General features: G+C 39.1%; 1 protein-coding gene and 1 non-coding gene across 2 annotated transcripts in view; one reads left to right on the top strand and one right to left on the bottom strand.

Annotated features, from left to right (window-relative positions):
- The first annotated feature begins 1,162 nt into the window (after positions 1–1,162).
- The window catches only part of LOC120278524, a 33,734-nt gene continuing 19,310 nt past the window's right edge, over positions 1,163–15,586 (top strand). The window contains exons 1-6 of the mRNA XM_039285302.1: positions 1,163–1,328; positions 1,472–1,713; positions 1,806–2,015; positions 2,087–2,179; positions 2,274–2,318; positions 2,461–2,537. Of these exons, the coding sequence (XP_039141236.1) occupies positions 1,163–1,328; positions 1,472–1,713; positions 1,806–2,015; positions 2,087–2,179; positions 2,274–2,318; positions 2,461–2,537 (833 nt within the window). The remainder of the gene's footprint in view (positions 1,329–1,471; positions 1,714–1,805; positions 2,016–2,086; positions 2,180–2,273; positions 2,319–2,460; positions 2,538–15,586) is intronic.
- Positions 14,551–14,657, bottom strand: LOC120279828. The gene has a single exon (XR_005542128.1). It is a non-coding gene; the product is annotated as a small nucleolar RNA R71 (small nucleolar RNA).

The raw sequence follows: 15,586 nt of genomic DNA, 5'->3' as shown, positions 1-15,586 counted from the left end.
TTGCCCGGCAATTGATTTTTATATTCAGTGAGTATTATTGCTTGTGTGTTTATGCACTATTGAAGTGGATGTTGTTATTAAAATATTACTTTGAACATGATAGACAATTCAGGATTGTTGCAAGAAGACAATTACGGAACCGAAGTAGAAATCCTATTGAGGTAGACAAGATGGTTCATAGAGAGTTTAGTCAGTGGTTCACAAATCGAGTAAGTATTTCTCTCGATATATACATTGAATTTTGTGGCATAAGTCTAAATTATTTTCATTTGTCTTTAGATCAACCAAGATCGTGAGGTGCTCCCAGATTCTGATAAGAGTTTGCTCATAGCTCTTGCGCAAGGACCAATTAAACAAGCAAAAAGATACACGGCATTCAATGTCAATGGATACAAGTTTCGTACTTTGGAACGTGACAGAGGATTAAACACACAGAATAGTGGTGTTTTTGGCACATTTGGAACGAGGAGTTATTCTAGCAATAGCGATGTTAACATGCGGTATGGAGGTGTGCCGTATTATGGAAAATTAGTTGACATCATTGATATTAATTATAATGGATTGTTTACGGTGACTTTGTTCAAGTGTGAGTGGGCCAACACAACTCACCCTAGAGGTTTAAAAACTGATAAATTAGGTTTTACTTCAATCAATTTTGCAAGACCTATACATACTGGGGTGACTGAAGATGATGAGCCATACATTAAAGCTTCTGAGGCACAAATGGTATTTTATGTTGATGATCAAAAAGAAGATGGGTGGTGCATACCAATACACCTGAAACCTAGAGATTTGTACGATATGGGTGAGGAAAATTTAGATGGCATGGCCAATATTGAAGCTTATCCATCACAAAATTTGGAAAGTTTATTTCCCGATGAAGATATACATTTACCTTTGAGTCGAGATGATGTAGATGATCTTCATAATTTGCAATTCTCAAATACTGGGGAACAATTTGAAGCTGAAAATAATAGTTAAATAATTGATTATGTGAGGTAAATAATTGATTATATTTTCTTTTCCTTTTACATGTTATCAACCTAATGAATTTATTATGTGAGTTATTTGCATTATGCCGAGGACAAAAAGACACATCACGACAAGTAATTCAGCAAATTCTACAGTGGATCCAACTCATTCTATAGATCCAGGTACATCTATGCCAACACCACAGATTAATGCACAAGTTCAAGAAGGTGGTCCTCAAATTAATGCACAAGTTCAAGAAGGTGGTCCTGTGCATCAATCGGCAGTAGAAAGAGATGAACCTCAGCTTTTTAGGGGTTGCAAAAGGAGTACAAGAACATGGGATGTGCAAATTAGAGGTAATTAATCTATATAGCAACTTATATATATAATTTATTTGAAATTTATATATTTCATGTGGTATCGAGGTTACATATTTGGTTACATGCTATGAACAATAATCTCATATATAAGATGTGTTTTCATTTTCTTTAAATGACAGATGGAAATGGGGAATTGAAGCGGCAAAAAATGCGAGCCATTGACGTATACTCTCTTCCACCGGGAGAGAAAGTTGTTGTGGAATGGAATTCCCGAGATCAGCCTGTTGAATTGTCGGGGGGTATGCTCGCTCAATTTCTAGGCCACATTGCAAGTAATTGTCAGAATTTTCCTATCGGATATGAAAAGTGGCAAAAGATCCCAGAGAGCTATAAAGATCATGTCTGGAACAATATTATAAAGGTATCTAATGTTCTTTATAATTGCCATGTTATGGGTTATATTTTTATTGTTACATCTGATCGTTTTATACTAATGTATTTATTTATTTGTAGTCAAAACTGGAGGTAAATGATGATGGACATAAGCGATATATTTTCAAAAGCTTAGCGAAAAAATGGCGAGACAATCGATACAACTTATATAACTTGATGAAATGTGATCCCGATGGTCCTCGTGAAGCCAACATAGCAAGGAAACCTCCAGAGATCCCTTTGGACCAATGGGTTGCATTTGTGGATTATAGAGCTCGACCTGACACAAAGGTGATATCCTTAAAAAAAATTAATAGTTGTATTATTGTTTCTAATTTAAATTTTTAAATTACACTTTGCAGGCAAAAGCTGAACAAAATACAATAAATCGCACCCACCAGACAATGCCTCACACATTAGGTTTTAAGTCCATTGCTCGACTGGAAAATGAGATGGTTATTACTTTCTTTTCTTTTGAGTAGTTTTAATTATGTTTATTAATCATGTCGCAACATTACTTACATTTTAAGCAACTTGCATTCTTGGTAGGAAAAGCAACTTGGTCGCTTTGTCACTAGAGCTGAATTATTTCAGGTAAGCCATACAACATCCGATGGGTCTTTTGTAAATGAAGAAGCGAGGCATAATCATGTAAGTTTAACATTGAAACATATGGCATGTTTCGTGATTTTGTGACATATGTTTTTCTGGAAAACTATATTGCTTTAATTTACAGGAAGATCTAATTATTCGAAGTCAAGGCTCATCTGAAAATGAAGCATTTACTAGTGTTTTTGGGAAAGAACACCCAGGGTATGTTCGGGGTATGGGACTTGGAGTTGTCCCAACTCAAATATATGGATCATCTTCTAGCTCGAGTAGAAGAAATAAAGCGAGTGGGGGCACACAAGCTGAAATCAATGAGCTCAGGGACACTGTGCAACTCTTAAGGCAACAAGTGCAAGAAAATGAACAACGATTTCAGCAACAATTATCAATTCTTACCCAACAATTGGCCAACCAAAATCAAAACATAGTAACCAATCAGGTTTTGTTTAAATTTCTTTGGCATTTATAGGTATATGATAACATTGTCTTGATTAGGTTAGTGTTAATGTTTACACATATAGGATCTCATTCTTTTCCTCAAATTTTATATTGAAATTCTTTGACATAGGAAACTTTGGGGTCGCCAATTATTGGAAGACGTTCATCACAGGGTAGTCACACGGCACATTGCAACCAAAATTCAGATGAATCTACATAGGACATATGCGACAGTAAGTTAAGTAAGTCCTCGTTATCTATTTTTATATTTGAAGTATGAAAGTTCACTGTATTACATAATCAATCATATGAATTCAGTTTGGGATCCACATAAGAGGGTTTGACCCGGCTTTCAATTCGGTGAGTTTTTGATCAATCATTGAGTCCAGTTGGTGTTTTGCTATTTATTAATTTAATGTTTGGTTTGCAAGTTCTGTTGTCTGTGTTTTCAGGCCAAAGCAAAAATAGGACATCATTGATTGATGTGATGCCGTGATCAACCCACTGAATTTGAAGTCGATTTTGCGCTTTTTACACTATCTTTTGTTAATCTTTGGCTTTCAAACTTTAGTTCCTTGTGATGCCCGACTCGCTTTATCTTTTTTTGTGGATTGCTCATGTTAGTTGTAGTCTATATATATATGCAGTACTCGATTTATTTTTATATTTTATGCGTTTCTTATGTTTTTTTCAAATGGTTAATTAAGACTCGAAATTTTACATTAGTTTTTTTATCCTTGCTTCGTCTCCCATCTTAAAAACTATGTAACGTAACAAATATGGGCAGATAGTCAAAAAAACTTGGAGTTGTCCAAGGTGAGCATTTCTTTGTTCTTTTCCTAGGTCAGTGTTGTGACTTGTGATGTTGTTGTTGTTAAAGCTATTTCATTTTTGTTTCATGTTTTACTAGCAGTACTACATATCAAGGTGGAATCTTTTCAGCCTTTTGAAAGTATGGTAGCTCTTCAAACTGGTAAAAACCCCTCTCTATATAAACTATTAAAACTATATACCTTTAATTCTCTCTAGTTGAAAGATGAACTAAAAACAATGTTCTATATATATATATATATATATATATATTACAAGGCATTTCAGAGTTCAGACAGTGTTCCACTTGGTCACATTGAATCAACATCAATTGAAGACAACTTTGATAAGAAAATCCTCCATGTTTGACGTAGCAAATATATGTGCTTGCCAACCTACACGCATTTAAGGTTAAGTAGATGGTGACCATGGTGTTCATTTATATAGCTAGACATTGGCTTGAGCTTCATGTCTTCTAGCTTTCCATTTCCATGTTATTTGAAATTGTGACACTTTGATTGAATTTAAATTTGTTTCTCTCTGTGTGTGTGTGTGACTTAATTTGTAGCTTTGATATTCTATATTACATACTGTGGTTAGATCAGCATTAGTGTTCTGCAGTTGTTCTATGGTATAATAGCATTTTGTTGGTTGCTTAATGCATCTCCGTCCCAAAAATTTAGTTTCTATTGGTGGCTACATCCTTTATCAATACAATGTTCTTTTTTTCCATTTCTCTTTTTATTTCAAATTCTCATTAAGTTGCACTCGATTTTTGTCCTTTGCAATATGAATGTCCAGTGCCTCCGTCAAGGTGTCCTTATCCATAATGTGAATTGCAACTCTCAATGCCAATGTGTATGAAAAGAAATAGAACATATGTACTCATTGTCTTGTCAGTAGTGGTTAGAATGTCACACATAACTATTTGCTTTGTATATCATTTGGAGCATTTGGGGGACTCGGATGTATTATCCGATGTGACTAGAATGCCTACTCTTGGAATTACATGCAAATTCGTGTGCAAGGTGAAATCAACGGAACATTTTTATTTATATGCAAGAAATGATTGGCGTAAAACAGCTTTTTGCTACAACTTAATGTTTTTCTAAAGCGAGTGGTTTAAGTCTATAAGCAAATTATTGCATAGGTTTCTACGACATACCCTCGACCTCTGTTCAATACCTGCTCAAGATCATGCACCTGAACTAGAGACATTTCGTCTGTTAAACCAACCGCCACTTCAACCGGGAATTTATATGTTTGCTTCCATGTGCCACCGTTATAATCTGATTTTTTTCCTTTTTGTTCCTTTCTTGCTCGTCTTTTGCTCAGTCCATATTTCAAATTTTGCATTCTTGTTTCAAGTAACAACAATTTCGGCCCAGTTCTTCATTGTTGCTTTTATTTTTTTCCATCTTCTTTTTCATTATAATATTTGATGAGGCAAAGTAGTCTTACATCGATCCGAATCATGCAATGGAACTATCTTGCTCAATCTTAATCAACTTTTTCTTATCGAAACCTCGCTCAGAGTTGTCCCGAGAAAAATCTTCAAGATGCATATGGAAGAGAGGCATTTCTCCAACAAATGTCGAAGTTAATTAATTGGAAGCGTAAGCAATAGTCTTCTCGTTATGGTTTAATTTTTAACTATAGTTTTTCATATTTAGGTACTAAATGTTTTTTTGCATATTCACCTTTGTATAGTTCTCGGTTCTTGTTGACACATTACGAGGGCACACCGAGCATGTAATGTTGACTTGGATGACAAGAGGTCTTACTTGTTAATGATGGATTTTTTTCGAGAGGAAGAAGTTGCCATGGCAAATTAATCGCTTAAACTATGGTGATATATTGTCATTCAGTTCACATTGTATTGGTGTAATGGCAAATGATGATTTCAACATAAGTATGAAGCCTTGATTTTTCAATATATAATATGTTTTGCAAATTTTTAGAGAGAAAACAAATTTGTAAATTTGACTTAATTATTAATGAGTTATAAATAAATTTTTTTATAATTTTTTTAAATATTAATTGAATGAGTTCAATGCAGATTCAAATGAGTTCAATGCAGTTCATATATATATATATATATATATTGTCAAAAATATCAAATAAAAAAATAAAAAAAGAATTTAAAAAAATCAAACCCACGGCGGTTTACGCATGAACTGCCGCCACTTTCTCCGAGTTCCTCTGTTTGATCTCTTTATAATTTAACGGCCGTTATATAACCGCCAAGAATTCTCGTACGCATTTCACGGCCGCTGTACCGCCGTTTCTATAAAACCGCCGTGAATTACTCTCCCGACGCTCATATACACGGGCGGTGTTGCAATCAGCCATTGAGTTTTCATTTAGCGGCGATTATAACCGCCGCTAAATGATTTTAAAACCGCCCCAAAAAACATGATTTCTTGTAGTGATCCATGAAAATTTCCATAATATCTTCGAGAAAGTCATCAAAAATGGCCGTCATGCAATGCTGGAATGTTGCAGGAGCGTTACACAACCCGAAAGGCATTCTTCTATAAGCAAAAGTACCATAAGGGCAAGTAAATGTGGCTTTCTCCTGATCTTCTGGGGCTATTGGGATTTGAAAATATCCCGACATGCCATCAAGGAAATAGTAGAAATGATGCCCCGCTAGTCGTTCCAACATTTGGTCAATAAATGGCAAAGGAAAATGATCTTTCCGAGTGACGTCATTCAGTCTTCTATAGTCAATGCAAACTCGCCAACCAGTAACTGTCCTAGTTTGGTTTAACTCATTCTTTTAATTCTTTACTACTATCATTCCTCCTTTTTTGGGGACAACTTGGGTCGGGCTCACCCACTTGCTGTCGGATATGGGGTAGATGATTCCTGCATCCAAAAGTTTTATTACCTCCGCTTTGACAACCTTTTTCATATTCGGGTTTAATCTTCACTGAGGTTGGATCATAGATTTCTAGTCATCCTCCATTAGCATCTTATGAGTGCAGAATGATGGGTTTATACCCTTAATGACGGAGATCTTCCATGTAATAGCTGAATTGTGCTTTTTCAACATGCTAAGAAGCTTATTCTTCTGCTCCCCCGACAAGTTCGAAGCTACAATCACAGGGAGTTTAGAGTCCTCCATTAATAATGCATATTCCAAATGTGCTGGAAGAGTTCTAAGCTCAAGTTCTGGTGGTTCAACAATTGATGGGCGCAAGCTGCCTTCCTTCAATCTATCAATCTCCCCGAAATCATTTTCCTCGTGTTCACAGTTATTCTCCTCTTCTTCCACCAAGGTACCTATTTCTTTACAATCTGCAATGGATATCAACGTGTCCATTCCACATAGTTCTGCTTTTGAAATAGCAACTCCCACTAAAAAGAGTTCTTGCCTTTGGTCATGATAGGAAGAATTAAACTGAGCAAGGATTCTTTCTACATTTTCCTCCAACTGATCACTCATTGACACCGACGTGGATCTCTCAAACTGCTTTATCACATTATCTAATTCATAGTTTTGCCCTTGAATCCTGGCGATGTACTCTTCAACTGATTCTTCTACTGGGTATTGAGTTGTATACTGCTCATGATGAGAATAACAGGGTATGTCATGCAATGCAACTGTTTGAACTTTCTGCTCCACATTTTCAATCATCCTCATGATAGTATCAAATGACTCAAACATGTTAATCATTTTCTGCAATAAAAAAGAAATAAGGAAAAGTCAGAAAAATGATAGAATAAGAAGATATGAAATAGAATGTATGGTGAAATACCTAAGAAAACAAAGTGCAAAGTATCTCTAAATGCCTACTCCCTGGCAACGACGCCAAAAACTTGACAAGGTCCCCTTGCGTGTATCCCGCAAGTGCACGGGTTTGTCAAAGTAATAATCCCCGATGAGCAGGTATCGAATCCACAGGGAGTAGGGAATAAAAACACTTAATCCGCTTTTTAGCTATGTGAAAGATCAATAGTGATAAGTGTAACAATGATTCAATTCTCAAAAGTAAAAGCAACAAGTAAGAAAGCATGAGTAAAGGAGGAGGTAAGGCAATCGATAAAGATGGGGTACTCGGATAATGCTCTACCTAGGATAATTGTTTCAAGTGCAAGAACCCTCTATTATGCTTCCTAATCAATGCAATGGTGAGTCATGGAAATCCTTAATTACATAGTCCCAAATCTAAGGTCAACTATGCCTAACTCTATACATGTCCCGGAGGAGAGAATAGATAACCTCTCAACCTCGCACTCGAATAGAGTTGCAAAGAGTTCTAGGGATTCCAACTGATAAATCTTTGCCTAATTATAGACCCAACCTTTTGGTCCAGGTGGAAGGTCCCTAACCATGATTAAGCCCTAGATACTAAGATCACCTCAACGCTTCACTCTGTTGCACACACAACTAAGCCCTAGCGGAGGGTCATCCCTTAGACCATTCGCTCTATTATGGCCGCAAAGAACTCGAGGAACGGAGGTAGAATCTATCACGTCGGAGGGGAAAGGGGACGCTTCTGTACCTCTCGACTCATCCTCTCAACCCTCTCCAACCTAGCTTTGGCTAATGCTCGTGGTGTGTCACTTACTCATAAGGTTACCAACAAGAACTCTCAACCCTAGTATCACTCTAAGGGAAATGTTCATCCAATCAAGCATTCAAGGTTGGAACTCACAACAAACATCAATTAATTGAAATCATAATAAAGAGATTCAATGAAACAAATACATCCTAGGGTTCACAAATACCCAAGTACCCACTAAGGGTTTAGCTCTCCATGGAGCTAAGTACAAATCAAAGAAATAGAATGTAAAGCAATTCGATCCATAGATAAACCCCCTGGATAGTCGTGTTGATGGTCTTGTGGAAAGTGCTCTACTCGTCGTCCAAGGATTCCCTTGTCCGATATAGGATACGCCTCGACGGAAGCTCCCCTACCAGCCTTCTTCCTCAGGAATGACGATGTCGGAGACGTAGAACGTCTCCAAAACCTTAGCCAATACCTCTCAAAACCCTAGCTGAAACCCTCTCTCAAGTTGGGGAAATGATGGAGAAAAGAATGCTGAAATCGGGGCTGAATCGGCTTTAAATAGGACTAGAATCGGGCGACCACACATGCCTGTGGATTTTTCACACTCACATGTGGAATTTCCACACGGGCGTGTATAATTTCCACATGCTAGTGTGGATTCTCTGAATTCCTATTTTCTCGGCCGGCTGTGAACAGTGTGCTGCTACAGTACTTCCACTTCAGCGTTTCGCTATAGTGCCTGGCCTAAAATACTTCCCGAGTCCATACTTTCATCGAGGTGACACGAATGGGCACACGTTCACGTCGTGGATCGCTTTGCTTCTTTAATGACGGACAAGTTGGTGGAGATCTTGTTCTATGTGCATAAGTCGGAATCCTTGAGTGTGACTGCTCTTGTGCCCCTCGAAATGGTTGTGCTAACTCAAATACGAGGATTTTGGCACACACTCTAGCATCTCGCACCTGACCTATGTCTTCGCGTTTGAACCTTAGCAAGATTTCCTCCAAAATCGGTGCATTATGATCCACATTGGTTTCTTTCCTTCATACTCGGCCTCACAACCCTACCTGCACGAAAGTAACATAAAAACACACATATTAGTGTAAAAACCAAGAAAAGTAATGCTCAACATAAGGAAAGAATGCTTTGTATTCATATCACACAAGCACTTATCAAAGATACACGTCTTATGCATGATTATGCTTGCCCGAGCTCAGTGCCTAAACCTTGTGTGCTCCGAGCACTCACGTGTCATCCGTGTGCTCAGTTGTAACCATTTGACTTCTACCGTTTCACTTTAAATCCTATCCCCCGGTTGCGTTATTTTACCTTATTCTCTTAACTATTTCTCTTATCGGCTTCGATTGTTGGTTTCTCTGAGTTTTTATCTTGTTTCTTGACAAATCTTCATTGAATCGATCATGGTTTTATTCATCCACTCTGGTAAGTCTTTGGCATTTCATTGAGTTTCATTAAAGAATTTATTTTCCTCTTCTTGTCATTTCTTGGATGCCCTAGTCTATCATGATCAACGTTGAGGTGTTTCACAAATTTAAGGGTACTTTTGGCATAATCGTTGGGTGCATCTCTTCAAGGACGATGATTGTTTCGGGACACGATCGTGTTACGAATCTTTGCTTGATCATGTCTACTCATTTATGGAGGAGAAGAGTGTGGTGCACGATCGTGCCCGCTAATGCAACACGCTTATAGTGCGCCTTGCACGATCATACTCCGCTTGTGTCCTTATGTTCACTATACTAATTTTACTTCTCTCTTTTATAGATAATGGCAAGGAAACATACCTCAACCAGTCTTGTCAAGCAACCTGTGAAGCATCCCTGATTGGAGGCACCCACACTTAATGCTGACTACAGACCAACATTTCATACTACAGCACATCAGGACTGATACATTAGTCTGTCCCACTGCCTTTTTGGCAAATCCAGGGAGATTGATTGGGATGTTCTCCGGGAGGTGGGACTTGATAAGTGCTTGTGTATTAGTATTACGAATTATTCTTTTCTTACGATGAGCATTACTTTTATCAGATTTTAGCAGTAAGACATGTGTATTTATAAACTTTCGTGCATGAAGGATTGTGAAGCAAAATATGAAAGAAAGAAGATGACAACGCCCCTTGCGTGTGACCTGCAAGTGCACGGGTTTGTCCAGTAATAAATCCCAGCTATCGTATTCACAGGGAGTAGGGAGTAAAAATACTTAAATTGCTACTTAACCATGTGAAAGTGAACAATGATAGTGTTGATAAAATGTAATGAAAACAAAGATAAAAAGAAACAAGAATGAAAGGCAAAAGTAAGTGAGAGATAAGGCAATCGATAGAAGTGGGATACTCGGGCAATGCTCCCCCTAGGATTAATGTTTCAAGTGCAAGACCAACTATTATACTTCCTAATCAATGCTCAATGAGTCATGGAAATCCTTAAGCACACGGTCCTAAATCTAAGGTCAACAGTGACTAACTCTATACTATGTCCCGGTGGATAAATCGCTCAGTCTCAACACCTCATACTGTGTAAAGTTGCATGGAGTTCTAGGGAATCCAAGTGATATACCCTCTTCCTATGTATAGACATAACCCTTTGGTCCAGACAAAAGGCCCATAGTCGCATCTAAGCCCCAGACACTAGAGTCCCTTCAATGCTTCACTCTGTTGCTAGTGCAACTAAGCCCAACAGAGTTCATTCTCTAGAACTTCACTCTATTGTGACCATCAAGAACTCAAGGAAATGGAGGTAGGATAAATCACACCGGAGGGGAAAGGGGACGCTCCGCTACCTATCAACTCACCCTCTCAACCCTCTCCAATCAAGCAATGTCTAACCCTCGTAGTGTGTCACTCATCTACAATGGTTACCAAGATGGACTCTCAACCCTAGTGTCACTCTAGGGGAGAAATCATTCCACAAACGCTCAAGATTGGAACTCAATTGAAACATCAATTAAGGAAAGCATAATAAAAGATCAATGAAACAATAAGATCCTAGGGTTTACAAAATCCAAGTATCCACTAGGGGGTTTAGCTCTCCATGGAGCACAATGCAATCAACAATGAAATTGAAAGTAAAAACAAGTGTTCCATAACAAAACCCTTTCGTTAGTCATGTCGATGGTCTTGTGGAGTAGCCATGTCTTCTCCAAAGGTCCCCTTATTCGACCTAGTTTACACCTCGCAGGATCTATGACGACGAAAGCTCCCCCAATAACCTTCATCCAAGTGAATCACGGTGTCGAATCCCTTAAACCATTATAAAGACTTGCCAAATCCTATCCAAACCCTAGCAGAGAGCTTCCAAAATGATGGAGAAAAGTGGAAGAGAATAGGGGAAAAAGATCTCCAAAATCGGTGCTTAATCGCGGCTTAATTAGGGCTAGAATCAGGAATCCACACACCCCTATGGATCTGCCATATGGGCCTGTGGAATTTCAACACGAGCATGGGAAATTTCCACACACCCACGTGGATTCTCTGGAAATCATGTTTTTGGTAGGATGTAAGCAGTAACTACTACAGTACTTCCTAACGTGTGTCGCTACAGTACCTGCTACAATACTCTGCCAAAAGACTCCCAATTCCACACTTTTTATCGAGGCAACATAAGCGGGTACACATTTATGCCGTAGATAGCAACTCTTCTTCAATTAAGGGTTTTGTTAGTGAAGATCTTGTTATCAATGCATAAGTCAGGATACGCAAATGTGACTACTTTTGTGCCCCTCCAACTCATTGTAATGGCTTGATTACAAGGAGGTTGGCACACATTCATGCATCATAAGACCCAACTAGTGTCTTCACGTTTATACCTTCCAAGATTCCACCAATTTGCACACTATCTACTTTTGGCTTCGTTTCTCAATACTTAGCTTCACAACCTTACATGCATACAAATAACACAAATGTACAAGTATTAGAGCTAAAACCTGATAAAAGTAATGCTCATCATAATGAAAGAACACTTCACATTCTTATCACACAAGAACTTATCATCAACAAAGTAGATCATGATTGTACTTTGTTGATGAAGTCTTGGAGTGAACAAATCTGAAGATACAAGTTGTGATTGAAGATACGTGAATGTGTGCCAACTTCCATGGGCTCAAGCAATTACATGGTTTGGAGGGGCACAAAGCCAGTCACATTTGCATATTCCAACTTGTGCAATATTAGCAAAATCTTCACTAATATGGCATTTTATTGAAGAAGCGATGCGATCTACACATAGACTTGTGCCCGTTTCAGTTGCGTCAATGAAAAGCGTGGATTCGGGAGTATTTTGGCAGAGTACTTGATAAGTGTCTAAATGTAGATGTTTTCATGTATATATCGTATTCACTTTGCATGTATTTTGTGAGGTTTGATGCCCATTTTGTGAGGGCATAAGGAAGCCATAGAGAATAAGAAGATATCATTTGGGCGAAAAGAGAAGAAAACAGGAATTTCATACTACCCCCATACTACCCAGTATGGGGGCCGTATGTATTGTAGCAGCAGATTGATTTGAAGTGTCTGCCCAGATTTCCATACTACCCAATATGGGGGCCGTATGCATCCCGTATGGATCACGAATCTAGGGTTTTTGGGTGCTATACGACCCACATACGACCCGTATGCCTCGGGGGGTATAAATACCAACTTTTATGGCAGAAAAGGAGACTTTTTGGCTGGCCCTTTTATTGGCCGACTTTGGGGAGAGCACTTTGGAGTTTTTGGGCGACCTTGGGGAGGAGAAGAAGGGCAAGGAAGCTAGAAGACCATCCAAGCCCAAGGTCCAAGATTCTCAAGGCAAGAAGGCAACATCATTCAAGGGGAGATCTACCACGATTTGAAGGAAGGAGACCCGCGGCTAGAGGAAGCGTCATTCGGCACTCCTTTGGCGGGGAAAGCGTCATTCAGCACATTCTTCACCTCCTCCTTCACCATTTCATCTAGGGAGTGTCATTTATGCTTTTGTTTCATGTTTTGTTTGTTTGTATTGCTTGTTGTGGCATGATGACACACTAGACCCCCAAGGCCACCGGGTGTTGGTGAACCTTGGGAGGTTTTACCATGTATGTTGGATGATAACTTGTTAATTCCATGCTTGGGTAATTTTGAGATCTAGTCCATTGTTTTCATGTTAAGTGCTACACTAAGGAGAAATCCGTAGCTCTTTTATGAGTGATGCATGTAGATGTGACTTGCTCGCATGTATTAGATCATGAATGGATTAGAAGGGGATACTTGTATCATCACGCCGATAAATTGGGTGTTTGGTAGTCCTCCATGTAGGTTTAATCCGAAGAAGAGTAGGTTTATTCCTAAGTGAGATTTCCTCGTACTTAATGCAATCGTAGGAATGTAGATTTGGAAGAAATTCCTATCTATGTTTGTATGGGATTAGGGTTCAATCGCCGAAAAATTGGGGTTGTTCTAATCTTGGAATCTCATGGTCCTTTTTACCCTTGCATCTTTAGATCATCATTCATGTTGCATGATAACCCCTCAAGGGGATCCACATCCACAGGCCTTTGGATTATATTGAATTTCTTGCTTGCTCATTGCTTGTGCTCTCTAATTTGTTCATAACCTTGTTTTAGCTTTAATTACATTTAGTAGAGTAAAATCCATCATTTGAGATCTTAGGCTAGATAATAGCTCGAGAAGGAGTAATAGGAGATCCTTAGCCCAGTGGAATACGATCCTCGCGTCTTCACGCGAGGTATTACTTGGCGATCCCGTACACTTGCGGGGAAGCAATATAGTTTTTTGCGCCGTTGCCGGGGACTTTTAAGGAATTCTAGGAAACTTTAAGATTATTACTCTAGCCATTTCATTCTTTACTCATATTCTTTTTATTATTGTTGTTATTTTTCTTTCCCTTTAATCTTAACTTTCTATCATCTTTCTCGGTTTTGGAAGGTACTGTGCATGACACGCTCAAATCCATCGACATTGATTACATCGGATAGTGAAATTGAAAGAACTTTGCATCGGAGATTGAGAGAAGTTGGTGAAGGTTCGGGTACATAAAACATTGAAATTGAGGATAGAGAGTCTTCAATCATAGGCGAAGAGCGTCGCACTCTATCCGAATATGTAAGACCCCAATTCACGGGAGATGAGTTTAGTGTTCAAGCACCGACCATGGCATCCAACAACTTTGAAATTAAAGCGAGTACAATCGGCATGGTCCAGAACTCGGTTCAATTCAATGCTCTCGCGAATGAAGATGCACATGACCATCTTTCCCGGTTCCTCCAAATTTGCTCCACATTCAAGATTAATGGGGTATCGGACGATGCGATCCGTTTAAGACTATTTCCGTTCAGCTTGAGAGACGGAGCTTATTGTTGGCTTACATCTTTGTCTCTGGGATCTATTAAAACATGGAAGAATATGGTTGAGAAGTTCCTTGGGAGATACTTTCCGCCAAGCAAAGCGGCGAAGTTGAGGCAAGAAATTTCTGCCTTTAAACAAGGGGAGTCCGAGACATTGTTTGAAGCCTATGAAAGATTCAAGGATCTCCTTAGAAGGTGCCCCCACCATGGTTTTTGCCTCATGGATGCGAGTATAAATAATTTATAATGGGCTGAATTATGCTACTCGCCAACTCATTGATGTCTTGCAGTGGTGGTTCCCTTAGCAACAAGTATCCCGATGAGGCCGAGCAATTACTTGAGTCTATGGCAAGTAATGAATCACATTGGGCCTCAAGAGGGTCTACACAAAAGACTTCTAGGCTTTACGAAGTCAATAGCAATGATGCCTTGGCCGCAAAGGTTCATGTGTTGACTCGGAAGCTTGATCTTCTCATGGGAAAGTAGTTCAAGGTCAGAGTCATTGATGAATTATAGCACTTGTGGTGGTGGGCATGATGCAGCCCAATGTCCAATTGCTAGCTCCTCAGTTGCGTCCATTGAGAATGTAGACTATATTGGAGGGCAATGAAGTCAAGGGAACCCATATAGCTCAACTTACAATCAACGGTGGAAGAACCACCCAAATTTTTCATGGAACCAAGGCCAACAGCAACAAAGAGGTGCACCACCTCAAGGATCTCAATTCCAACAATCGGACTTGGAGAGGAAGTTTTCTACTGAAGAGGTCCTTGCCAAGTTCATGCTTAGTACTAATGACAGGTTCAATAGCCTAACCAATAGCATGGATGCACAATTTGGCAAGGTGAATTCTCAGCTCACTCAACACGCCGAACAGTTCACTAAGATAGGTTCTATTTTGAGAAAAATCCAAGCTCGGTGAAGTCACTTGAGCATCGAGTAAGGGGAACTCGCAAAGGCAAATTCTGAACGTCCCCTAGGGTGTCTCCCAAGTAACACGGAAGAAAATCCAAGGGAGCACTTAGAGGCCATTGATCTTAGAAGCGGGAGGCAAGTGGAGACAAGGGTCGCGGTTGACCCAAGTGTCAAGAAAAGTGGGGTAGCCTCCGGGGAAGACCCCAAGCTAGTTGACGAAAATAGTG

The sequence above is a fragment of the Dioscorea cayenensis genome, chromosome 16 (assembly GCF_009730915.1).
Source record: "Dioscorea cayenensis subsp. rotundata cultivar TDr96_F1 chromosome 16, TDr96_F1_v2_PseudoChromosome.rev07_lg8_w22 25.fasta, whole genome shotgun sequence".
NCBI classification, from domain to species: domain Eukaryota; kingdom Viridiplantae; phylum Streptophyta; class Magnoliopsida; order Dioscoreales; family Dioscoreaceae; genus Dioscorea; species Dioscorea cayenensis.
The sequence above is the reverse complement of the archived record's forward strand: the minus strand, read 5'-3'. Positions and strand labels throughout refer to the sequence as shown.